The sequence below is a fragment of the Hylaeus anthracinus genome, unplaced genomic scaffold, assembly GCF_026225885.1.
Source record: "Hylaeus anthracinus isolate JK02 unplaced genomic scaffold, UHH_iyHylAnth1.0_haploid 4, whole genome shotgun sequence".
Taxonomy (NCBI): domain Eukaryota; kingdom Metazoa; phylum Arthropoda; class Insecta; order Hymenoptera; family Colletidae; genus Hylaeus; species Hylaeus anthracinus.
Genome location: NW_026535289.1, coordinates 12,103,435 through 12,130,563, shown reverse-complemented (window position 1 = coordinate 12,130,563; position 27,129 = coordinate 12,103,435). Strand labels below are relative to the sequence as shown.

General features: G+C 40.2%; 3 protein-coding genes across 9 annotated transcripts; 1 reads left to right on the top strand and 2 right to left on the bottom strand.

Moving 5' to 3' along the window:
* Positions 1-81: 81 nt before the first annotated feature.
* LOC128894666 (basigin) lies at positions 82-22,171 on the bottom strand. Its single transcript, XM_054156569.1, has 5 exons — positions 21,615-22,171; positions 7,068-7,331; positions 3,207-3,455; positions 2,599-3,043; positions 82-1,942 (listed from the first exon to the last, which is right to left on the bottom strand). Exons 1-5 carry the CDS (start codon positions 21,685-21,687, stop codon positions 1,897-1,899), a joined length of 1,077 nt encoding a protein of 358 aa, XP_054012544.1. The 5' UTR covers positions 21,688-22,171; the 3' UTR covers positions 82-1,896.
* A 214-nt stretch (positions 22,172-22,385) lies between these two features.
* On the top strand, positions 22,386-25,188 carry LOC128894661 (uncharacterized). 7 transcript variants are annotated; one of them, XM_054156561.1, is made up of 5 exons: positions 22,386-22,477; positions 23,670-23,997; positions 24,065-24,385; positions 24,470-24,883; positions 24,967-25,188. In XM_054156561.1, exons 2-5 carry the CDS (start codon positions 23,683-23,685, stop codon positions 25,183-25,185), a joined length of 1,269 nt encoding a protein of 422 aa, XP_054012536.1. In that variant the 5' UTR covers positions 22,386-22,477; positions 23,670-23,682; the 3' UTR covers positions 25,186-25,188. The 7 variants fall into 7 exon arrangements, with proteins under 7 accessions (XP_054012536.1, XP_054012533.1, XP_054012532.1 ...); XM_054156558.1 differs by lacking the exon at positions 22,386-22,477 and adding an exon at positions 22,498-23,220; XM_054156557.1 differs by lacking the exon at positions 22,386-22,477 and adding an exon at positions 22,498-23,220 and having other exon boundaries at positions 23,370-23,997.
* Positions 25,189-25,287: 99 nt separating this feature from the next.
* On the bottom strand, positions 25,288-26,800 carry LOC128894679 (uncharacterized). The gene is made up of 3 exons (XM_054156595.1): positions 26,366-26,800; positions 26,070-26,185; positions 25,288-25,936 (listed from the first exon to the last, which is right to left on the bottom strand). Exons 1-3 carry the CDS (start codon positions 26,660-26,662, stop codon positions 25,771-25,773), a joined length of 579 nt encoding a protein of 192 aa, XP_054012570.1. The 5' UTR covers positions 26,663-26,800; the 3' UTR covers positions 25,288-25,770.
* Between the last annotated feature and the right edge of the window lie 329 nt (positions 26,801-27,129).

The following is a 27,129-nucleotide window of genomic DNA, read 5'->3' as shown; positions in this document are numbered from 1 at the left end:
ATACTTACAATTACGACAACACTTGTCGTTAAAGATGTTCGCGCGCGCGTTGGTACGGATTATAAATTATTACAATAGTGGTAAAATTAACGATAATACTTGTAATAATCATAATAACGATAGTAGCAGCAGTAGTAACGATGGCAATAATATTACAGTATTAATAATTACATTTAACGTCGTTAACAACGGCGTCGCGCGCAAAAACATGACTTCCGACGGTGTGTTTCCTTTCTCTCTCTCTCTCGCTCTCGCTCTCTCCATGAACGATGGAATATTTAAGATCATAATATTAATAATAATAATAATCATAATAACAATAGTAGTAGTAGTAGTAATAATAATAATAATAATAATAATAATAATAATAATAATAATAATAATAATAATAATAATAGTAAGTAATAATTAATAATAATTATCATAAGGCGACGCCACCATGGTAAGCTTTTAATACTTCCGAAAAGTCTGTGGTTGTGTGTTCGGAAGCCAATTATAGCACGCATTGCCTCTTGATCCTATTATTACGTAACTAGTTATCGAGCACATATTTTTCGGTCCTACCGTTAAATTTGTTTTCTCATCTGTCACGCGTGCGAATTAATGAGAAACAGGGGGCCTACACGCTCTGAAATCAAGGTAGCATACCCGCCCAAAGCGAGAAAACGAATTTCTTCAAGATTACGAGAATAAATGCGCCTCGAACATAGTATATCTTTATGTGTATATATTTAGCCGTACAAGCGGTTATCATAAATAGAAACGAATTTACAACTCGCTCGCGTACAATCGAAAGTATAAAACTTATTCGAGCGTTATGGGAATACTAGCGCCGCCAGTTGAGAAACAAGCCGCTAGTGGTCTATAAACCGTATACGCGAAAAACCGCTCGCGGTAGAATGTTACACGAGGCGCGTAGCTAAGGACACGTTTCCATTACTAACCAATTAGTTGAATAACGATGTCAAGTTTAACATATACTCACGAATTCGACTGCGAATAGTCTCTTCGCGCGTCTAGCTTGCGCACCGCCGTGCGGCGTGGCTCCCAGCTGATGGCGTTAGTCTTCCGATGACGTCGAGCCAAGTTTCGCGCCTCCGATTGTACATAGGTCGCTTTTTGGCGGGTATGCTGCTCCAAAAACTCGAAATTTTCTTCTTTTTTTTTTTTTTCGTCACTATCGCATTCTTTCATTCAAGCGCATGCAACCAGGCACACAGGCATTACGCATTTACACTCACACCGCAACCCTTCCTCTTCGCCCTTTATTCGTTATGCTCGTTCAATTTCTCTCCACGGTACCCTCCGTCCTTTATTCCTCTTATTTACCATCGCGCACTCTTGTCATCTACACGTACCAACCACGCAAGATCAGCAGCACAAAATTTCTCCCCCTCCAACTCCGACGTCGATCGAAGCAGTGTAGTCGAGAGAGTACGGACAGGCGAACATTTGATAAATGGAGTGAACACGATAGTAAGGCTTAATTTAATTTGTTAGTAAATTGTAATATCCCCCCCCCCCCCTCCCCCACGCGCGTGCTCCGTCCGCGTACTTGTGCGCAGACGAGAGCCCTGTCGCGTCGCGCAGGGTAACGCACTCGAACGCGACCTTGCTCGTCGGCCGAGCTTTATTATTAATTATATCTCTCTGTCCACTGTCTGAACGGTTTACCGTTTTCTTCTATTATTTCTCTTTGTTTCGTTTCCTCGAACGATGTGTGTCTTTCTCGTTTCGGAACTTTTTACCCCGTTATTCTCTGCCTCTATACATCTCCCCTCTCTGTACAGCTCTCATCTATTGTCATTCCGGGCAAGACGCCGCCACGATCATTCCGTATATCCGTTCTGCTGTCCTGCATCGCTCTCATTCGTTCGCCGCTTATTCTTCAACGTTTCACTTTCTCTGCCTGACGTCGGAATCCTTGTTGGGCGTTGGCTTGCTGCGGAACAAAATTAAAATGATCAGACATGGATCACCATGGCGCGGCTTGATAAACGGCGCGAGTTACGAGGATGAGTCACGCGACGAATCGATAACCGGCGATAGCGTTGCACGCCAGATCCGAAGGACGTTCGATTTACGCTTTTAAACGGTAGCGATACGAAATTTTATACGCGTTTGATTTTACCGAAAAAGTTTATATAGAATGCGAATCGTGGTACTTGATGCGAGTATCAAACTAGCGTTCCGCTTGCTTTAAGGTTTCGATGCCGTCTTTTGTAGAAACTCCAATAGAACTGAAAACGATGACAGGTCTTCAAGGGGAACGTCTTAAAGAAATAGCAGGAGTAATTGAATCGTGCCGGAGCAGAGGACCGACGGTGTTCTTTGGACAAGGAACGTAACTGGATGGTTCTGTGGCCAGGGAACTCTGGAGTCGGTGGTGTTACAGGAGGATCGACTGGTAGTTCGGATGGGGGAAGAGGTCCTCGAAGTGGAATGTAATATTCCAATCTGTTATCTCTTATATTTCCGCATCCATCTCTACGTGGAACAGTAGTACAGGCGTTTTTGGTAATTAAAACAGCGAAACACACACAGAGGATATCAGAAATGATAGACGGGAGAATAGTTGAATGCGGAAGAGATACGTACGTGTCAGGACTCTGATCGGTGTCCGATTCCTCGAGTTCAGCCTTGTTTCGTTTCTTCTCGTAAACTAGGATGATCGCGCATAGAACGACTACCTCCGCGCAAATGCCTAGGAAGGGCCAGAGGGCAGCGAACTTGTCTTTGATCCTAAGGAATGTTTTGGCCTGTGCGGTGTGATCCTCGTTGAAGTCAGACCAGTTGTACGATACCCTGCAATAGACGTCGCCGCGGTCGTTCATCTCGATGTTCTCGACGGTTAGGACGGTGCCGTAGATGCCCTTCTCCGGGTCACGGCCAATCTTGACGCGACCTTTGCTGCGGGTGTAGTTCTGATCGCCGAATGTCCATGATACTTTGATACCAGGACTCTGCTTGCCTTGGCACACCAAGGTCAGCTTTTCACCTTCTACCACGTTGATAGAATCGACCATGTGTGCCGTGGGTCTCGCTGCAATCACAAAAAGTTCAATGGCACCTACAGCTCCCGACTCTTCTCGCGTTATTACAGCAATCACCCTTTGTAACGTCTGCTTAGTTTACTTCTGAACTAGGCAGACCCCTCGGGGAGGAGTTCTCGTTTTAGACAAAATTATTCGGAAACGAATACTCACGCACGACCCTGTACTCCGTAGTGGAATTGTGTCCTTTGCAGGTGTAATTCCCGAACAAGTCGTCGTCGACGCCCAAAAGCTCCAGGGTGCCCGTGTCGTTGTCCACCTTCATGAGGTCATCCTTGGCAGATAATGCTGTATTTATGAGAACGTCATCTTTGAACCAATTCACCTTTGCTCCAGAGGTCCTGTTGGCGCACTCCATCACCAAAGGCGTGTCCTTTGACGTGAGTACTCTAATCTTGACATCTGTGTCACAAAGGATGAATCGCGTTAGGTTATCAACGGTTGTTTGCCGACTCTTGACGTAGCAGAAAATATCGTACGAAAGCCCCTGAATACAGTAGCTGTTGTTTAAGGTTTCAATTGGTATTTCGAGGGCCTTGGACACTTTGGTGATATGGAAAATACTAGAAGACTACGCAGAGTGTAATCACCTAAAGTATCGATAAGCGTTTATTAAACACCCAGATGGTATTTAATTTTCACGATTATTCTTAATCTGAGCTAGACTACAGATACCTACTCGCATAAAATACCAAAGTTTGCATAAAATCAGTGTAGTCATTGCATTCGTTAATTTTTCCTTTTTTTCCTTTTTTTTTTTTTGTTTATCGAAAACGCTTATCTGCGATTATGTAACAAACACTTCGATATTTATGAAGCGTTTACGTTTCAAGATTCCATGGTAGCTTCAGTTACGTTCTTATCACAGAAGTATAGAGAACTGTTATCTTCTGGACGCGTAACAACAGCAATACAGAAATCGATTTATCATCTTCGTGGATAAAGTGCAAACGCCAAGATACGCTTGTACTCCGCTTATATATTTCAATTGCTTTTTATAAACTAAGAACGATTCGTAATTTATAGCGTAGGCTTAGTTACAGGTTGTATCTTGACAAAGAAATTAAAAATCTCTTGCATTCAAAGAAAACAACTTCCAACTGTAAAATTGTTCTTAAAAATAGTATTTACATGGCTAAAATCTTCACTTTTGCTTAATTACTGAACTAGCTAATTCGAGCAACAACTCTACAACTACTTACTTAGAAATTCCATTAAGCAGAAACTAACCCAATGATATATTTGTCCTTCTAACGACCTTTAAACTATAATAGAACGTCTACATAAATTACACGTCTTTTGGTCGAAGCGAGCCTTTCATTTACCTGGTGAAACAACATTTTCGACTCGTCTCGGATAGAAAAAGTTGTATATCTATAGTGTGGCGACACTACAAATATATGTAAATTGATGTAGATCTTATTTCCATAGAATGCATACGAGTACAATCTCGAAAACGTTTCGCAGGCATAATAAAACGCTTGATTAAACAAGACACATAATTTGTTCTAATTACAAGCATAAACCAACATCATTTTGTATAAATTGTGAAAACATTATACATTGCTAAATCGCTTAACTCTAAATCACTTCTTCTCGCGACTTTCTAAAGCTTTAGTTCTCACCTAGTTGCGGAGACACACGTTTCTTGCTGATAACAACAACCACGAGCAAATAGGAGTTCTGGTACGAACAACAAGTCGACCACTGCGATCACCGATTGCATCACACAAAGGAACGTTTCTACGCTTCTCGAAAAATTATAAACATCGTTGAGCTTGTGAATACGATAAAAAGACAAACTTTTCAGTCTCAAACAAGCACATGTAGCAAAATTCCGAACTAACGTTTCGTCATCTCGAACGAAATAAATGAATGAATCTATTAACGTGATTGAAAAGGGACAGTATCAAACGATCGCAGGCACTACGAGAAACGTTCCGAAGTCGTTGTTCCATTTAAAAGGTACAGTTGATACGCAGTACCATTCCAATTAATTACCATTTACGTCCATGTAACTACATAACCGTTGCAGCTGGAAAATTATGAAAGCTACGAAATTGTTTAGAGCAACAGGAAATATCATGCTGACTGCATAATCATTGGATCCCATTGTTTCATTGAACCGATAGCGAGCATATGTACCCTTAGAATTAGCTGAAATTAGTTATATACATAAAATTATTATTTTTGTAGAAACGCCTCAGCTCAAAGTGTTAAATATTTTTATTCGCCGATAAAAATTTCTTGGAGAGATTCAAGTAGACAAGGACAAGTAGACATAAAGCAATAGAAAAAGCAATCGGTCTGATGCAACGACAAATATTCCAGTACCAGGAGACTATTTTTAAGCCACGTCGTTACGGACTAATGAACGAGTTGTAGTTGCGTGGAATGATGAAAGATGGGAAAATCAATGGCGAACGAGGATGGTCGTCGCTTGTAGGGTTCTCGATCAACTCGAGTAATTTGCAGATAGAATCGAAACGACGAGGAATACAGGGTAAACGAAGGCACCCGAAACTTCTGCGGAAGTTGAAGATAGTTTAAGCACTTTTAGAACGAAGCAAGGCTGCATCTGTATCTTAAAAGCAAACAATCAGTCAGTTTCTTTTTTTTTTTTTTGAAAATTCAAATGGCAGTGAAAAATATGATATTAATTAGGTAGAACTTGACGTAGTTTGCCTTTGAGATACAAATATATAGAGAATACTTTCAGAGTTTACAAAAATGTTGACAATTTTATAATCACTGAAAAGTCGATGACCAGAGAGTGTTTATACAGGATGTTTTATGTAACCCTGTTTAGTTTATTCTAGTTTGTGTCGTATACCTATACTTTCGCATAAAAAAATATATATCTTAATGTGTAAGTAGCGTTCGGTACTGTTGAGGTCATCAGGGTAGCGTTCACGCTTTGTGCGGTCCCGCTTTCCAATGCCAACACAGTATTTAAATATTCTAGTGTAAAGCCTCGTCATGCGACAAAGCATTATGCAAGCAACTGCATCTACATAAAGAAACATCGTTATGCGGGATACACGAGCATCGTCAAACATGCAGCAAGTAGAGCAAGCAAGCTAAACATTGAGTCGTTTCACGAGTGTCCATAAAAAAACAAGTCCTATCGAAAGCATTTTCCTAGATCTTTCTGTAACTTTACATTACATCCTATACATATACATACACAGTGTGTCAAACAAGTTTTAAGACTGGGTCTTTAAAGAGAAATGGAAACAAGAAATTAATACCTGTTTTGGGCTTTTTATTCAATATAGGAAGTGCACTTTTTACAGCGATTTATTAATCAATCGAACGCTGTACTTAAATTACTTTGTGGAATGGCTTGCAAAGCACACGTCGAAGCTTCCTTGCGTGGTCGAAGTATCCACGAAATAACACCCTTTCAACTTCATTGTAAGTTTTGGGAATAAGGAGTAGTCACCGGGTGCTAAATCAGGTGAATACTGTGGACGTTTCAATATACAGACGTTCTATTTTACTAAAACTCGTTGTTACACGACAATAGACCCAGTCACACCTCCCTCATCGTTCGTCGATTTTTCGTCACGTGTTTCGCAGGCCGTTCCACAAAGTGATTTGCATCGTAATAAGATCGCTGTAAAAAGTGCATTGAAAAAACTGAAACGGGTATTAATTTCTTGTTTCCATTTCTTATTACAGACCCAATCTTAAAACTTGTATAACGCATCGTGTATACAGGACGTTAACAAATATGTGGGACATTTGTGTGCGACCGCGACTGTAAATTTCAATCGCTTGTATCTCACCAACGAAGCCTCGGATTGCAAAATGGTTAAGGACTTTTCGATTCGTACAGGTATGTAGACTTGATCCTAAAAAAAAATGTCCCATATATTTGTTACACAGTTGCAACTAGTCCTACAAAAGCGCGGGGAAAATCGATAAGACAAAGCGATGTTCGAGAGTAAATTCGTGACTCGTGAAACGATTCGACGGCGGATAAAGGCCGAATAAACACGGCATACGAACCGAAATATATCGAGAGATGAAAGACTTCGCTGGTGTCCGGGGTGCACTTGTAGTCCCCGTCGTGGCTGGCGGTGGCGTGCGCCGCCCTGAGCAACGTGGTCCCGGTGCCCATCGACGAGTTGACGACCAACTGACCACTGGCCAGCTCCGGTTCGAGCGATTGTCCGTTTCTGGTCCATCTGATACTATCGTCCGGCTTCAGCCCGCCGCACTCGATCGTCCAAGGTTGGCCCTCGTGCACGACAGACGCCCCCGTGTAGGTGACTTTATCGGGAAGAACATACGAGCACACGTCAAGAGGCATACGACGGAGATTGGATTCGGATACCGTGGCCATCTGGTATTCACGCGGGTGATCTGTTTTCCCGCGTGCCACGCGAACGTACAGTTGGGAGCTCAAGTGCCCCATTGCCCCTGCAGGAACGAAAGTCCCTACGTGCGCTAATTACCACAAATATCTATACACTGTGCTCGCGGATATCTGTACAATATAGCTGAATATAGATAACTACAGTGGGTGTAGAATGTATTCGTACACCGATGAATTTCCCAAAAATAACTTTTCTGTGAAATTGTAGTTTCTTAACTTCTTTTTTTTATAATCAATTATATTTTACATATTCTCGGAAGTCTCTAAGGTAGACATAGTCTTTAACGTCCACTAGTTGATGTAATTTGTGAAATTAACAAAAAAAATGCGAAAAGTGGGTAAAAGTATAGAAGCGATAAGTACTTGGACGATTCTTATGACGAACCATTTGTAGTAGAGTTTGTAACGTAAACACATTTGTTTATTGCTCCGTACGAATTAGAAAACATCAAATTTCCAGGAAAGTACTTGAAAAAAAGAAGGAGAAAAAAAAATATACATGTCGAATTGAGTAACCTCCTCCTTTTTCGAAGTCGGTTAAAAATGGCTCTAATAGAGGAATGGAAAAAGATCATCCCACTTCGAATAACTAATAATTTAGTTAATTTAATGCTTAGAAGAGTAATTATATAAAATGATAAATTCCACAATAATTATATAATCAAAAGGAGATTCCACGAAGGAAGTATTATATACTTATGAATTAATATAAATTTCTCTTTTTTTTAACCAAGTTTTAAAAATTAAACAGTTGTGCGAATACTTATTGCTTCAACATTTCGATCAATAAATTGTTTTTTTTTTTTCTTTAATTTCGTAACTTACATAAATAGCTATTTTTTGTTTGTACTCTATCTATTCTAGACATTTCCGAGTATATGTAGAATGTCATTGTTTATAAAAAAAATAAGTTAATAAACTACAATTGTACACAGTTCTTTTGGAAATTGATCGGTGTACGAATACATTCCACACCCACGTGTTCTTGAGGCCACGTACCGAAACTTCGTCAGCAATCTAGGCATAGATATCTGTGCTGATTACCGCCTAATTGAAGCCAGCCATGTTAGCCCTTCGACTTAACCGCGCAATTCGAACAAAGCAAAATATCGATTAGATTTATTTCTAAGAGTCTCGTTTCACGCGAGAAAAATTATAATACTAAAAAAAAAATATCGTCAAACATAACCTTCTAACTGCTACACTTGAATGCTGAAGCTAAAGAAAAACACCATGTGTTAATGTTGCCTGCTTTCGGGACTATTTAACGGATTTTATGTACCTTTTTCCTCGATTTTTATCATCTAAATTCCTGTTTTCGTACGATTATCATCGAAACATTTATGTATTCGTTTCTCTTGCATCTTGCAGCAGACATGAGCATACATTCAGCCATGCATAGAGCGTGACCTTAAGCCGACCTTGAACTACGGAATATAAAATAAAACAGCAAACTTACTTTCTTCGAGTCTCTAGGTGTCAGCGACGACAGACGGTGATTTATGAATGTACGTAATCGTGTTTATCAAGATAGTACAGATACGTGCAAGGTCTGATTGCCATCGGGCAATACTGCCAAGGCGATCTAACGAGCTGAAAATTATAGCGGCACATTTTCAGAAATATCGTTTCTCTCCGAATCTCGTGTTTACGTGACTTTCGTATTTTCTGTTGTTATCGGATACAAGATCGCTGTAAGGTCACAATTCATGAATAGCCGAATACGTAATGGGGCCTACGTGTATGTATGTTCAGGCTCGATGCGTCGTGACGTACATATTATACATGTTTTGTAAATCGACGTTTCCCTTCGTATGGTGTATACAGGGTGTCCCAAAACTCGCGTAGGAGCCGGAAATGGGACGGCGGGGGGCCGGGAACTGGGGGGGTAGCTGAGACGATTCTGAACAACAATTTCCTTTGCAAAAATTTCGGTGGGATCTTCGTTTTTGAATTATTAAAGAAAAACCCCGACCAATCACAACGCGGCTACGCAGCGAGCTGGCGCAACCAGCCAATCCTGACTCGAGCTTATGCTCTCGCGGCTGAGCGCGAGCTAACTGGGCGCTGTGATTGGCCGATGGTTTTTCGTTAATAATTCAAAAACGCAGCCTCCACCGACATTTTTGCAAAGGAAATTGTTGTTCAGAATCGTCTCAGCTACCCCCCCATTTCCGGCTCCTACGCGAGTTTTGGGACACCCTATATGTGTACGTGAACAAAAACTTTGTGTCTGACACCAATCTGACGAAGGCATGCACACGTGAATACATGTGAATACACGCACAGTATATATTCTCCTGCATAGTCTCCTTCCCATAGGTAATTCACGATCGATCGTCGATACGATTACATTTTGCCCAATACCGATCCCAGCATATCCCTATCAATTATCCTCTCCAGGCGTCTCTATAATTACTTGTTGCTTAGCGATCAACCCCTCTACTTGTCGACACCATGCAATTATCGAGGCTCGCATGCAAAAATCGAGGTGCCTCTTTATATACACGCAGGGTGTTCAAAAAGCGTTCGATATTTATATGGTGTACAGGGTACACTGTACCGAGTAAAAAAAAGCTTTAGTAAACATAGGTCCAAAGGTCAACCGTTTCTGAGATATAAACATTTTTGTTTGCTAGTATCATGATTGACTTACTACTGGGTTTTCGATATTTCTAGAAGATTTTCCACGTGTCCGCCGTTCATTTCTGTACGCGAAATTGAAGAAATGAAATTAACGAAATTTGTCGGCACTTGAAATCGTCAGCACTAAACATCGCATGCGATGGAAGGGAGTAAGTCAATCGTGACGCTAGCAAACAAAAATGTTTATATCTCAGAAACGATCGACCTTTGGATCTATGTTTACTAAAGCTTTTTTACTCGGTAGTGTGTCCTATACACCGTATAAATATCGATTGCTTTTTTTCTAGACCTCCTAATTCAGGATACCCCCTTAAAAGAAACGGCACCTAGCACCCATCAAATCTCAGAACGTGTTTCGCACGGGTATGGGAATGGAACTCCGAACAATGGAATTCCGCGAGACGGCGCCTGAAAATCCCACTAAAACCAACGAAAAAGTGTGCCGTTAATTTTCTGAGTCGTTCTACAGCGGGACGAATCGTTCGTCTCGGTAGAAATAGAAGCTTCTACCAGACTCGCGAATTAGGCTTTCGTGGAACACCGACGGGGCCAAAAAGTCAATCACGAAACCCCACGGTGGCACCACAGGCGAGGTGGTGCCTCGCGTTAATCCGGTACCAGCGCCGAGAACGCACTCGATTCTATTTATTTTTAGCGATTTTATCCTTTTACAACCCCCCGTCGTCCTCGTCGACACCAACTCGACCAGATGAAATTCTAATGCACGCAAGTCGGGGGAAGAAAGGGACTGATAATCACGTAGAACACGCTGACCTATAAAGTGCTGTGCCTCCTCTGGCTTCTATGCGCCCTCTTGCTAACCCCCCCCCCTCCCTCCCTCCCTCCCGCCTCCCGCGCCCCACCGACCCTCCTGTTGGCCAGCAATTTAAGAATACACGGTTAGCGAAGATACACGAAGATCGATGTTTGTTTGGAGTTCAAATATTTACGTAATACGCGCGATTTCGTTACGGAAAGAGGATAAAAGCTGAAGAGGGGCTTGTTCCGATACCGACGATCCATTTTTAGACCCGAGTTCGTCGTCTAAATCCACCACACAAATGCCAGTCGATATCTGTTGTTTAATACATTCGCGAACGGGTGCATTACCGCGGGACTTGTCCGTCGGTAACCGAACGACGTTCGCGACGTTCGGTTCTGACCCACATGCAGGGTCATCGGTGTAAACTGGATGGGATTATTAACGCGAGCCAAATTTTTGGTCGATCGGCCAAACGAGTAGGAATATCGATGGCCCATATGTCGAGCAAACGTATTAGAACGTCAGGTATCGCCTGACCCACATAGTGGGTCAATTAGGCGTGCGAGTGGAACACCGGATGACCCACGTGTTGGATCAATCGGCTATACTGTTTTACCGACCGATAGCGATTATTTCTTCTTTTTTTCTTTGTGTTGACAATATCGACGTTACACAATATTTATTTTATATCCATTCGAATCGTGTTCGTAGAATAGTTAATATCAGGTCTACCGGAAAGTTTTGTCCATTTTTAGAACAAAACAAAATAATAAATTTGTCATACCTTGAATAAACTTTGTCGAGTAATACGATTTCCATTATTGTTTATTACTTCTCGCCAGCGTGGTTGCGACTTGTATATGCCATTTTTAACGAACATTCGCATACTTGTTGAAACTTGTAACCCGAACGGACAGAAGTTTCCGGTAGACCTAACAGATACCAAAGTATCAACCGCCATGGCAAAAAGCGATGGGAATAAGATACTGCGCGACTCACACGCTGGGTCATCGACTAAGTGGAATATCGCATGACCCATAGGATGAGTAATCGGCTTCGAATGCGTTAAATCTCTAATACTACAGGTTTCCCGTCGTAATTTTTCTCGCGCGTAGGAAGCAGTCTTGTGCATAAACCCAACAGTCGTCGAGTCTGTAATTTCGCGTCAAGGGAATGCAAATGAATGAAGACAGTCAAAGAGCGGAATCGGGACGCTCTCCGTTTAGGAGTTAGTGTTAGAACGTAAAGTAGGATGGAAAAGGGATCGATACCGACGAACACGTGCCATATGACCCTAAGCATCGGAACTATGTATATATCGAATCACGTGTTCTATATAGACGCACGGAAAAGGGGTTGAAAGCTTGCAAGCTCATTCGTAATTCAAGCAGTCGCGGACTTCCTGTCATTCTATCGAGAAGAATTTTTCATGACGAGAACGCTTGACATTTTTTTTATGCGGAACACTTTTAACGATTTCATTGTACCGAAAACGTCGATTATCGAACAAAATTTACAAATGAATCGAAACTAAATATAAACACTTCTTTAACTTCGTTTTCTTTGTTCGTCGCCAGACAAGTTAGTATTAGGTGAACCGAAAAGTAAACGCCGTTTCTGTGAATCTCAATACTTCTTTATCATTCGTCAACTCATTGATTTTTAACCATTTGGTATTGAATATTTGCACACTAAATGGCAAAAGGTTGTCCCGAAAGTTTCTTTCGCGAGTTGCACTCAATTATTTTATGCGGTCGTGTTTTTATATAAATGGACGATCTAATTTCGTAGATATTCATGTTGTAACAGTAATGGAGCAAAATGAATCGTGCACAATTCAGTAATGTAACATAAAACATGAAATATTGTGCATGTATTACTTATTAATAAAACGAAAGAAACTTTTCGGACAACCTAATATTTGTCTGAATTTAATCCTAATATGATTTATCGACAGTTTATTAATGATAAATTAAAAATCTGTATCAAAGTTCGATAATACATGCACGATGAAAGACGAGCCTACCCGAGACTGAACACCTCACCAAACGTGTTCGACGTCGAGAACTCTGGTCCCGTGTGAAACACGAATCGAACTTTTCTCAGAGCACGAAAATTTTCGAACATTTCTATGCAGAAATACATGGCGCGATGGAGGACGCGGGAATTGGAACGCCCGTGATCTAGGACGCAATTTGGCAAGTTGAAATTGCACGTACATGCGGTATGGAGAGATATAAGAGAGCCAATGCTCGCTAACACGTTCCTTTACCCTAACGATGCCAAAGGTCGAAACGTTTCCCACCTATCGTTCGAGTTTGTTGTCGATTCGCTAAATTCTACGCGCGGACGGATCCAGAAAAATTCGGATACATCCGAATTAATACCTCCATCTGCTCAAGTCGATACAAAAGAAACTATCAACCGTGGAAATTAATTCCGCGTGCCTTTACATTCGCGTATTTATAATTCTAGGTCAAACAGAAATATTTACTGGCCATTTTGTCGCACCGAAACGCAGCAATCGGTTTCGAACGTGCGATCGAGGGAAGATTAACAATTTTCCGCTTTTCCTTTATAAATTTCTTTATTGTTTACTTGCTCGCGAGCTTGAGAACTTTCGAGATAAACGAATTTCAAATACGGGTCACTTAAATGCCGGTCACTGCACCTTCTGATAAACTCATCGGTTCGATGCGAGAGAGGGTGGAGCCAATCGCGACGCGACTTTCCAATGGGAATACGTTGCAATTTTTCCGCACCGATAAACTCGACGAACAGATGAAATTATTCGATAAATGGGTAACGCCGTTCCCTAACGAGGAACACGCGAGCCTAAGTAACTCTAACAAAAACGTGACTCTGTCCAGGGGACATGATTCAACGGTTCTGCGGGGAAAAAAAGATTCTCGTAGCCGGGCTTGTTAACTCGTACTTACACTCGCAGTGTTCGCGTTATTACCAGCCCTGCGAACCTCTATTTTTGCCATTCGAAAAGATGACCCTGTCGATACGACGCGTGGAATCAACCCTTTGCGCTCGAGTGGCGCCTCTGGGGCGACGTATGTAATTCAAAAGTGTTTTTTTTTTTTTTTAACGTACTAAACGTAACTCACTTCGAACGTAATTTCAATTTTACTTATATTAGAATACTGTTAATTATTAATTGAAATAATAATACATCGAGTCACGAATGTTCGTAAACGTTTCTTTTCGAAGTAGAGTTTTCGATTTTACAGAAATTTATTATAAAAATGGACCGGATTTGATTTTACAGAAAAATGCATCGAGCTCAAAGGGTTAATTCTCTGAATCTCGTCATTTCTTACCTTTCGAAACGATGCGCTCGTTCTACCTACACTTTCTTCTCGATTTTAATACAATTCAACTCTTAAACATTTTCTTTCTACATCGAGCGTCCGCTTTTTGACCTTGTTTTGGTTACCGCCTGTAAACGAGGAGAACAAGCGCCGTACGAAATCCGATATTCCCGTCCAATGAGTAAAGTAAATAGAGAAACAGTCCGCAGACGCAATATTTCGCGTTACGAGAATCTAATCGTAAACAAGTTTTCCTCGTATCGACGGCTAATTTCATCTTCTACGCGCGTTGCTCTCGACTTTCTCTTCGCCCAAGCGAACTTAAAATCGCGTTACTTCCATACTGCTCGAGTCGACCAAGTATGTAAACGCTTTGAAAAGAGCGTTGTTGTTGTTTCATATATGTACAGTTTTTTTTATGTATACCAAAAAACTTTTCTGTGAAATTGTAGTTTCTTAACTTCTTTTCTTGTAAACAATGATATTTTAGTCTTTGTTTACTTGAGTCTCTAAGATAGATGTAGTCCAAACAACATTTACTAGTTAATGAAATTTATGAAATTGACAAAAAAAAAAAAAAAAGCGAAAAGTGGGTAAAAGTATAGAAGCAATAAGTATTTGTACGATTCTTCCGACTAGACTGCGGATCTTTATGCAAAATAAAATCTTCGCGAACGTTCGTTCTGCAAATATTATGACATGAACGTTACTTTCAATCCTTTTTATATTCTTGCATATTGTATGCGTTCTGTAATTTTGTAATTTCTTTTCAAATTTCCTATAAATGTCCATCCACTGTATATAAGGCTACAATGTACAACATACCGAAACTCGTTAAATTGTGTACGAATCGTTGTAGTTATTCTCGCATACCAACAGAGAAGAAACGAGTTTCAACCACGAGCAAATTCGCGCGTGTTTACGCGTGTTTACGTCAGCCAGTCAATAAAGAGGTCCTGGGTTCTCTTACGTCATTGGGTGGGATAGTGGATACGTGGCCACGAGCATTGCCAACGATACACATGCGTCAATTACACGGTCGTATAGTGTCTAAAAAAACAGGTGTGCACCGAATATGATTGAATTGTAAACGTGGGTCGGTTGCAGTGCACGAAGTTTTCGGTGATTCGTGGTACGTAGACCCGAAAGTACGATAACTTAAATTAACACGTTCGCTGCCAGACTGATACTCTCGAAAATTTCTACTGCGATTTAATTTCGTTTACAGACTTTTCGAAGCTGCGTAACGAAACAGTTATTTTGGTGTTTAGTTTTGTAACTTCATCAAAATTCGAGTATTTCATTTAAATTGATTTTCTACGACACTCAACTGTCAGAATTGATAGTTATCGTTTTTCAGTGAAAAGCACTGTCACCCATATATGGGTGACGCGGCGATGAACGTGTTAAAAAATGAAAAACGAGAATCAAAGTAATATCCACGGATCACCAAAGACGAGGTATAATGGAATCGTAAACACCGAGAACCGAGCAACCAGTCGAACGATACGAAACGACAACGTTTTATAATTCCCTGGTATTTTTCCTCTCGAGTTTCCACGATAACCGCATCGCAATGATCTATTATGGTTTTCTTGGAAAGCGAACCAGATTTCTTTTCAACGAGATAAACATAGAGCGGTTAACGCGACGACGATTAAATTAAACCTGGGAATAAAGTTACAACGTTGTAAACCTGCCAATCTAGATTTGAATTTCGTTTAAACGAAGGCAAAACCCGGTTCTTTGTTCCACCTCGAGAACCGTGTCGGCGATTTTTTCCCGAGTCTCGTATTCCGAGAGTTTCGCATCGCGACGTTAAATAATATTAAAAGCTAAACGTACGTGCTTTTCACGCGAACATCAAAGGACATTCTTTCCGACGCCTAACAACAGCCTGATTATTATCTACGGTGTAGATTCTACATGTTGCGGTGCCCGAAAGACATTCCCTCACGAAAAGACACCTATGCGACAATGTTACACAAATAACACAGAATGTTAGCATGCATCAAGATCCTTGGGTGATTCAGTGCGGCTCAAAAGGAGCGGGAGTTCGACTCACCGGTAGATGACATTAAGTCTACTGGCTGAATCCTTCTACTTACACGTTTCTGCGCGACTAGCAGTACATAGACTTTACAGGAATTTTCAATGTGACGGGTAATTAAAAGTTACCTGCTCTGAACGTCCTTTCGGAAAAGCTTTTCGGCTCGCGCGTGTCTAGTTTGACCTCTACGATCAAGTAAGATACGTTCTTTGCGTGATCTTGATACATAACGATAGACAAAATCTAAGATACACAATTTTGATCTAGTTTAAAGTTTAGTCATGTTTACGAATGCACTCTTGTTCGAACTTTGTAATACTTGTTCGTAATCGATAGCGTGTAATTTGTGGTTTCGCTTCGAACGGCAGCATTATCTTTGCGATAAGGTGAAACAAGAATGGAAAAATCTTAGATCGATTATCGTTGGCAGCTGAGAAGAATGACTCGGTTAAAATAATTTTTCATACGCGGAAGGCACGCTTTCTACCTTGTCCCCGTCGCTTTTGTCCACTTTTATGATAAGAATTTAGCTCATCCCCGATTCGAACAAAGTTTGCGCTCGAAAAGCAAATCTTCTTAGCTGTCGATGACACAAGGATCGGTATCTTCTATGTTCGAGAAACGGTAAATTGCAGAACGACCGAGGTACGCGAAAGGTCCAGCGTGACCTCAGACGTTTCTATGACGAATAGATTACGACATTGTGTCAGGATAGCGTGCATAGTAGTCGGTACACGTCACAACGGTATTTGTCTGCGATGGTAACAAAGGTCGGGCATCGGCTAGAGCCATGATTCACTGTAACAAAGTTGCCGTCGCTCGCATTATCACGAAGAAGCGACGTATTCTCACAGCCGTCGCAATATCGCCATAACTTTTTCCCGATCGAAGCGCTACCGCTCCTTAAACGGACAATGGGTTAACAATGGCGCGCTATCTTGCCCTGTTTACCGGAAAACGTTTCCAAAAGAAACAAAACGTATCTGGCGGGGAGATAAAGTCTTCCAACTAAACGTCGGTTGCTCGAACAACGACGTATATTCAAATAGGAACACTTTCTGAAATATTAACGATTCTTGCACTCATTTCGGCAATTATAGAGAACAAGTACATCGATTTCGATGATCTTTAAATATGTTGCAGAAACCAACATTTCGAACAACTTTCGGTAATTATAGAGAACAGGTACATCCTCGCGGATTTCAATGATTTTTAAATATGTTGTAGAAATCAACATTTCGAACAATTTGAACATTTTGACATTTTGTTGATTTCTACAACGTATTTAAAAATCATTGAAATCGGTGAGGACGTGCCTATTCTCTGTTTACCATACATTCGTCGAAATCAGAAATGAAAAATTCTCAATTAAAACTCGTGTCCGTAGAGCAGAACCTAGATAAGGTAATTTTTAAAAAATTTTTTATTCTGACGAAAGCATGGTTTCCTAAGTTTTTTTAACGCGAGGAACGCGAATCTGATGTCGGTTTCGAGGTAAAAAAATTCCTATGGCTGAAAACCTCTAAGAAAGATGCGATTACAATCGTATCCGTATTCGCGATTACGATTTTGCTCATCACTGGTGTACTACTGACACCAACGAAAATACCAAATTTGATTAAATTTAGTGACACGTCGAACCGGTTGGTAAAGCGTTAATATGGATAATTGAGATTCCATCGCAATGGTATTCGCGTTCGAAACCAGTTCTAACCTAGACCTAGCCCAGACCTAGAATACAGAAAGTCGGACAAAAGTTTCAGCCGGTACGGTCGGCGAACAGTTATGTAATCAACTAAAGATACTCTAATGAATTTATTTTGGTGATGCATAAAGTAATTCTCGTAGCCGATATACGTGTAACCGCGAGAACGAGTAAACCGAAAACGCGTTGGCCTAGTTAGTCCGCGAGGGTCGCTAGCGCCGCTTGTATATCAGCTGGATAACACGTAAGTAAGAAAGCTAGCCAAGCCGATCGAAGGCACACGAAACCGTTCGTGTCTTCGGAACGCACACGGGGAGGACGGAACAGCGGACTTGGCGAAAAACGTTATTCGGAATCGATCGGCGCAGCCGTGCGCCCCGCTATCGCGAACAATACGCAGATTTCGAGAGATATTTGCGCTAACCTACAAACGGTACTGAAATTTTTAAGACGTCGCTGCGACGCCAAGATTTCCCAGTAGTACTATTCTCGGATCGCATTGTCAAATATTAAAATCCGTGATTTAAGATCCGTCGTAAATAATACCCCGTATCTAGGACGAACATTCCACCCGGAGCTGGGCTAAAGTTTATTCGAGCAACAGCTACGTTCCAATGGAGAACAGACGAACGATCGTTTATCTTCCGTTCGACGTTTTTATCCGATTCTAATTGTCAACTATGCGAAGAACGGATCGCGTCGGTATGTTCCTGTTCTTCGATCCGAATATCGTAAACGCGCGTTCGTCCTATGGTAACGAAAATTTCATTGGAAAAAATCGACGACGGGATATCGTACCGTTGAAAAATGACGAAACGCGAGGACGGGTAGAGAGGAAAAATCGAACGGTTTAGAGATTGTATGGCGTTACTATCGTTGCATTATTCTATGGTACACGCTGAAGGGCCAAGAATAGACGCGCGCTCCCAGGGTTAAAACGTAAGCATTCTTCTCTCGTCTGGTTTGCGTGCGACGGCAAAACGGAGCGGATGAAAACATTCACCGTGTTAGAGAATGGAGGTTAAGTTTACATTTCAATAAACAAGGCACGCGCGCTAAGAATATAATCGACAAATACGCGTACTAGTCTCGACGGTAATACAAAGAAAACAAATCGTTTAATAACGCGATCTTTACACACCTCACATTCGTAAATTCGTACAATCTGAGATCCCCACGACACGAGTATGAAATAAAAGAATATATTATCTCGTCGACGTACAAGATTTAGAAAAATAACTCGTCGAATTAATTCCCCGAATGAAATTCGAACACGAATTCGATGACTTTTCAGAAATCGCAGAGAGAGACTATCGCGACACTGTTTGCGCGTATTACCCACCAGTCACCGGCGATGTTATCGCGTAAAAATCTCGCACGTTTTACGTAATTACCCGTGGAGCACCGAACTTCCGCGTAACGATCGCTGAAAGTCGGTAAAGTTTTCTGGGTGGGCGCAAAACAGGGTCAATTGTTACGCAACAAAAGTTGCTTGGCGTGGGTAACTTTGCGTACGTCTCTCGGAATGTAGCTGCAGCATCGAATGCGAGCGAATCCCGGTGTCTCGCGTCGGTATGAACCAGGGGTGCGCAACTCGCGTAGACTCTAGGGTGAAAATTCGAACCGGTAGGTGTACACTGTCGGGATCGCAGCCGAGAGGCCCACGCGTGTCACGTCTATATATACGGACATTTTCATGACATAATAAACAGTGTAAAGATGCTCCTGAAGCATACATATACATGTACATACATACTTATGTGCACGCTTTTTTCAGCGCGCGCGCGCGCTCGTGAATACGTCTATGTATCGGTATACATTGATATATAGGTGTATAATAGATATGAGATTCCACGAATACAATATGATATAAAAAACATATAATACATATATATTTTTAGGAGCATCTCTATACACAGCAGTGTAAAGATGCTCCTAAGCATACGTATACACGTACATACATACTTATGTGCACGCTTTTTTCAGCGCGCGCGCTCGTGAATACGTCTATGTATCGATATACACTGATATCGATAGGTGTATAATAGATATGAGATTCCACGAATATAATATTATATAAAAACATATGATACATATATATTTTTAGGAGCATCTCCATACTGTTTATTACGTCATTAATGTGTTCGTATATATAGACGTGACACAAGTGAGTCTCAACGATCACACGCATGACACACACATAACGCGGAAAAAATGGGTGAACATAAAATTCCATGTGAAGGTAATAACGGAATATCTATCTTCGGCGACGAGCTTTTTGATATTGGATAGAAGCTGGCGAGGCAGCTTCGGGACGAAAAGATTATCGAGACTTCGTCTCGCATAACTAATGAACGATACAATGGTTGTACGAAAACGCGTGTACGTTGGTTAGATTTTTATAATTCTGTACAATAGCTAACGTGTTTCAGAGCCGATCGCGAATGTACGAATGAGACGATTGGTTATACACCACGTGATACTTTAAGTGCTTCACGTATCGCGTTGGATCGAATGCCATAAACTGTATAGTTAAAATAATAACCGAATCGGGGCGAAATATTGTTATTCCAGATGTTGGTATCGTCCAAGGTCTGAAACGTTTCACGCGCAAAAGAGGAAGACTCTCTGTTCGAAATTTCAGACGATTCGTGAGAGAACCATGTTGAAAATGGTTGATAATATTTCACGCATTTTATGCCGCGCGAGGCCACTCGCTCGTTCAAACGTGATGCGGTGTAATCAAAACTAAAAATAGAAATTCATAATCTGTCAGTATACGCCGTATTGAAAAAGTGACGTTTTCTGTTCGAAATTGGAACAATTAGAAAGCAATCGAGCCGAAGAATGGCTACAATCGGATATGATATAATTAAATTTTTGTCGATTCGAACGCACACCGCGAAGATGCGCGTAGAGTATGTACCATGTGACAACTCCGTCACGGTGCTGCCGAATTCCTTGAAACCAACAATGTACGCTGAAGTTTAAACGTTCGAAAGGGGAAAAATGGAAATCGAACGCGAGTATTTTCTTAGGGATACATCGCGATTAATCTCTGGTTCGTTTTGAACAAAATGCGTGGAATTCGTCTAGATTCAAAGTGAAAACGAAGACGGACTGATTGGAGGGGGGGAGGGAGGGGGAGGGGGGAGTTCCTGTTAAATCAGAATGTCCGTAAAACAGTTCCGTAAAATTCTATAAAAAAAAAACAAAAGTGTTTTTCCATTTACAAATTTACCTCTGTACGAATACAGTGCGTGTCGATCGTTGAGAAAGATATATAAGAATAAATGGCACGCATTGCACTGTTTGTTAAGAGGAAAAACCTACACGTTCGGAAGAGGAATAATTCGTCACCTCTGGTGTTTATTTTAATACGTATTGGGGAAACGTTGACACCGCTTGCCGAGGAGGTGCCGAAGTCGAAGTGACACAATCTTCGTGAAATTATCCAATTTTAAAATAACACAGAGAAAAACGATATATAAGTCTGGGACCTAACCCCAATGTTAGACTGCGGAGTACTGTCTGTTAAATGGAGATTTTAGCGTATTATTATTCGGTGCGTGATTGACAACGCGACCGACTTGTAAAACGCTAAAAAATACGACGAGGAAGGACAGAGAGAACGAGATACGAATAAATGAACGGCTGAATGGTGGGCAATCCGAAAGAGAGGATAAGTCTCACCTGCCTGGACCGTGACGAGGGTGCCTGCTAAATATAGCATCCCCAGCAGCACAAAAGCAGCTCGCCTCTCCATCTCGTGGCGCTGATGTACGCGGTGGCGCGTGACTGTGTGCACTGTGCAATACTAACGATTCTCGTATGAGGAAGGTTTCTTAGGGTAGAAACCACGAAATAAGGGCGCCTAGGCTGGGCTGCCGTAGCTCCGTTTCCGCGATCGTAGCCGTCGTTGTCGTCGTTGTCGTCACCCGTAGCCGTCGCTGTCGCCTCCTGTAACACCCTTCTCGTTGTCGGCAGCTCCTCCTTTTCGGCTGTCCACTCAGCCAACTACGATCGAGCCCCACTACTCTTCAGCGATCGTTTACACACGTACTCGTCACTTCGAGCCACGCCGTACCATTGACGTCTAAATTCTCTTATCGTTATCTCGCGTCGCTTTAATCTCGGTGCGCACAACAATACCGCGATCCAGTCCACAGCACCGTCCCTCGACTGCCCGATCGTCTTCGCGATCGCCCGAGAACTCGACGGCAATTAGCACCACGGAGCCGCAGCAACGGCAATGTCAGGAAAAATGGCCGCCACTGTCTTCTGCTTAATTTTCTGCGCGGGATCTCTCTTACTTTCTCGCTTCTCGTTCCCTCCTTTTCGCTCCCCGGCACACTGCTCCCATACGTCCTCTACGTCCGTCCTGCGACCTACTCGAACGCATGCGCATCACACTCTCTTCTACACTAGATACGCGAGCGATTTTTCAAACAGACTTTTTATCACGATCAAAGAATAAACAAATGATATCGAGCGCCGATACGATTGTTGAATTAACTCGCAATCAGTGTGATTTTCTAATTGGGCTTGGCAACACGGTAAGTTCTCGATATAAATAGTTAATACGTTCCTGAGTTTACCGCGTAAGTCGAATTCTGTGAATACGATGTATCACCCGAGAGAAAAAAAAGATCGATCCAGAATTAAAAATGACGTGGTATTACCTGTGAAGGAAACGTGGGCAGAGTCGAATAATTTTCACTTGAATTTAGTCTGAAAAGGTTGACTAAAACGTTTCACCCAATGCGATCCGTATTTCCTTCCAAAAATGAAAGTTCTTCCTTTTATCCTGCAAAACATTTACCACGTTACCACAAGACATGATGTAACTTAATGATAAACTTCGTCTAAAAAATATATTTATAAATTCAAAGTCAGACAGATTTAACTTATTTCACGTGGAAAAATATTATCACAAATGTTTATCTTTTTTTGTAAGAATGCGCCTCGTGAAGATTCAGTTCTGCCAACTTTGAAACATATAACGATGACATGATATATTTACTAAAGAATGACAGAACGTTTACGAATTGTTTGGATTAATTAATAACAGTAATTACATTTATAATCAAATATGCAAGAATATTTGCTTACACTGATTCTGCATATTATATATATAGGGAAAACTCATCAGCTCTGAAACCAATCAAGCTCCGAAACCATCTCTTCTCTTTTGGACAAGTAACTTACATTGATCTTACACTGGTGTAAAAGCTGGTGACTTTCTCAGAATTGACAAGTGCAGGTACACGTAAGTATCTGGTAAAACATATTATTGTTGGTATGACAATTATTCTTTGTAAATAAGTAAATTTTATTTTGTCTGCAACCGAAATGAATAAGCATGCATTTTTGTATTGCAAAACGAATCCTGATTATACGCAATACTCAATCAGCACTCAATCGTCAATTTATGCTTTCAAATTCCAGCGTGGCATTTATTAATTCCTACAAACATTTCGTTATGTTCCATTTAAAGAACAAATTACGCAAAATTATAGAGTCTAAGATAAATCTTATCGTAAGATTTCATCACAAAAGATAATAAGGTCTAAGATAAGTAAAATTTAGAAAATCCCTTATAGATAAAAGTAGCAATTAACTCCCTCGATAAGTGCATGATAAATCATTATAAAAATATTTTACACGTTAAACTAATATCATAAAATTTGTAAAAATTTAATAATCGAAAGTATCACCCTTTAAAATTAAATATACTAATTTTTGCAGTAACTTAAAGATTATGGCAAAAATGAATAAAGATTACGAAAAATTAAGAGGTGTAAGCAAATGTTTCACAGAGGAAACATTAAAGGAGATACTTTGCAATGTACATAAAGGAGAAAAAGCAAATGTATCGAATTGGGAATTTGATGAAGCAAATGCTAAAGGAGATAATTATTTGTCAACTGTTAATAAAATTAAGGTTACTGGAAATGTTGATGGTAAAGAAGCCCAAGTTAGTTTGGTAGTAAAATCTCTGCCAACAAATATAGGCAGGAGGAACACGTATAGAAGTGTAGAATTCTTTCGAAATGAGACTCAGTTTTATACAAAAGTAATACTTCTATTATTATAAGATGAAATAATATTTTTAAAAATTTTAATTCATATCTCCTTTTGAGGTGATTCCAAAATTTCAAGAGTTTTTAAAAGATAAAGGCCAAGAGAATCTATTATGCATACCACGACATATGGCTTCTTGTATGGATGGTGAAAATGATTACATAGCAATGGAAGACGTTACTCTTTTAGGGTTTAAACCCCTTGCTAGACAAGATTGCATAGATGGAGACAAATGTGCCATGATTTTGAGAGCTATGGGAAAGTTTCATGGGATTTCTTTTGCATATAAAGATCAGGAAAAAGACTTTACAAAGCTTGTAGAAAGTTTACATGAAACATATTTCAGCGATGAACACTGGAATTGGTATAAGAGATTTTTTGTAAGTTTAACATACGACTATTGTCAATCAAAAAATATCACTATGAAATTTAGTTTCTGTAAATGATATTCGCTCTTTTTACAGAAAACAATAACAGATATTACACAAAATGCATTAGCAACGGAATACCCCGATAGCGCGGCAGAGAAGCGTTATGAGTCTTACAGATTCGGTAGTCTTTATCACAAAGCTGCAGAGTTTTGTAAACGCACGCATCAACCAACATCTGTTATAAGTCATGGTGATTGCTGGGCTCCGAACTTTTTATCTCGCGAACCAAATGGAAATGAAATTTTAATGCTCGATTTTCAATTGACAAGATGTAGCAGTCCAATCTTAGATATATCAACATGCATTTACGCATGCACTGATAAAACAGTTTGGGACGAACAATTCCATAAATTATTAAAAGTTTATTATGATGAGCTTTGTAATACTATTACTTTACTTGGTTCAAATCCTGAGAACCTATATTCTTGGAACACATTTATGAGCGAGGTGAAGTACATTTATATTTTTTATAAAACCTGATATGATTGTTATTAGCAAGATTCGCAAAGTTATATAAGAAATTATTGCAGGTGAAAGAACAATTCGGTTTTGGCGCAATATTTGCAATGGAGATTATTCCACTTAGCTTGCTGGATCAATCGGATACATTCGATTTAGACGCTATTATAAAAGACGATAATGCGGTAGATATAGCCGATGTATGGACGATATCGAATATTAAATCCCAAAGTGGAAGACTCAGACTAGCCAATGTTTTTGTCCATGCAATCCAAAATGAATTTTTATGATTTTAAAATGCGAGGTTTATACCTTCACCTATACTACGTATGTCACAAATACCGCTTTTACATTCCTATCCGATCTAGCGAAACAAAATATCGAGTCGCATATATTTTGTACATAATGTTTATTAAATGTGTAGCATTAAATAAAATAGAGACAATCTGTATTTGTATAATTTCAATTATAACAACATAGTCTAATTAAAATATAATTTGTATAAGAGTAGATATAGATACCCGTCATTTATTTATTTGTAAACAACGGATTTTTAAAGTTTTTCTTTTATCACTCACTTATGTTAAGGAATTGAAGATGTTTCATAAAAACATCTCACTTTTGTTTGACAAAGTACATCTATTGCTGGAAAGCATTACTCGTAAAGATGAGTGCATTGTTGAATGCATTCTTGATAGTACAATTTGACGTATGCAAGCAAGCAATTTTATATGCAAAAATATTAAAAAATGTATGTGCCAAGTTTTTACAGTGTATATTCATATTCTGAAGAACACCACATTTATGAGAAAATTTGTCACGTAATCAAGACTTTATGTCGCAATATAATCAACATACTTTATGCTGATTATGTTCTATAAATTCTGATGTTGAACATTGTTCGCAAGAACATTACTGGCATCAAATACGGTAGTATCTTCGTCGTCCTCCTCATCTAGAGGTAACGGTCGCATTTCAACATCCTGTCTGTGTGCAAGAATACCATACTTTCTGACCATTTGGGCACGTGTTTTACTTAACCTGTAAAATAATTGGTCTAAAAACGAACTTTAAAGTAAATGTCATAAACAAGTATCATTGATTTGAAAGCAGTTCAGGAAGCTAGGTTTAGGAAGCTAAAAAGAACTTCAAACTTTTAATGATCGTTAAATACCTAAAACTACGGAACATGATATAGGCCATAACAAGAACACTTAGGCCCACAAACACGTAAAGACCACGCTTTAGAGCACCGGCATTTAAAGTAGGTGTGTGTCCTTCAGCTGCATGCTGTTGAAAAGATACATAATTAGCAATTTAGTATAGCTAATGGAAGAAACCATTTTTGTAATTCCAGGGCAGAGTTAATCAAACAAATTTTAGCGAAATTACACTGGGGTGTAGTGGAATGACAAAGAAATTAAAAAGTCACTTCATAAAAATAAGTTAAAGTCAGAAAAAAAAACTAACCTCTCCTCGTGGCTCTGTAGTATGTACAGTTTTATTAACATCTAACGATGGCTTTGAGGTTATATTGTTCACAGTTTTATTACCCTCGGGAATTGTACCACCGACTGATACCGCGATTTGTTGCTCGCCTTTTTGCGCGCTATTTTTTTGGAGAACTCCATTACCACTTTCGTCTATCGATGGTGCTTCAGGTACCTTCTTGTTTATCTTAAAACTTCCATCGCATACTGCGCTCTGTGCTAGGAGGAAGATCAACAGAAGTCGAACAAATTTTATCTGGATCTTCGAGCGCGTCATTGTCCTGTGTCATCTGGGAAACAAATTCTAGGATGGAAAACAACGTAGCACTACGTGTTGACGTTTAACCGCGGGCTCCATGTTGACCCGGCTTATGCGACTAACATCTTAACCCGTTTTGACTTCAACAGCTGTTTCGCGGTATACTCACGAACACCGAATATACGTATGCTATGCACAATCAAATGGATTTACGCGCGATGGTTAAATATAGACCGCAGAACATCAACAATGCTCATTTATATATACGTGTTTAAATTTATTTCGTGCTCTACTTGAAAGATGCTCACTCTACGGTATTTCAAGCGTTCGCAATTATAAAGAATGAATGTGTCGAGACTATCGAAAGATTGTAGAGAATTTCGTGTGACTAATTAAAGATAATTAGTTTAAATTAAACACACATGTGTTTAACACACGCATCATGTGATGTGCTACGTTTACAATACGGATCGAATCGCTTCGAA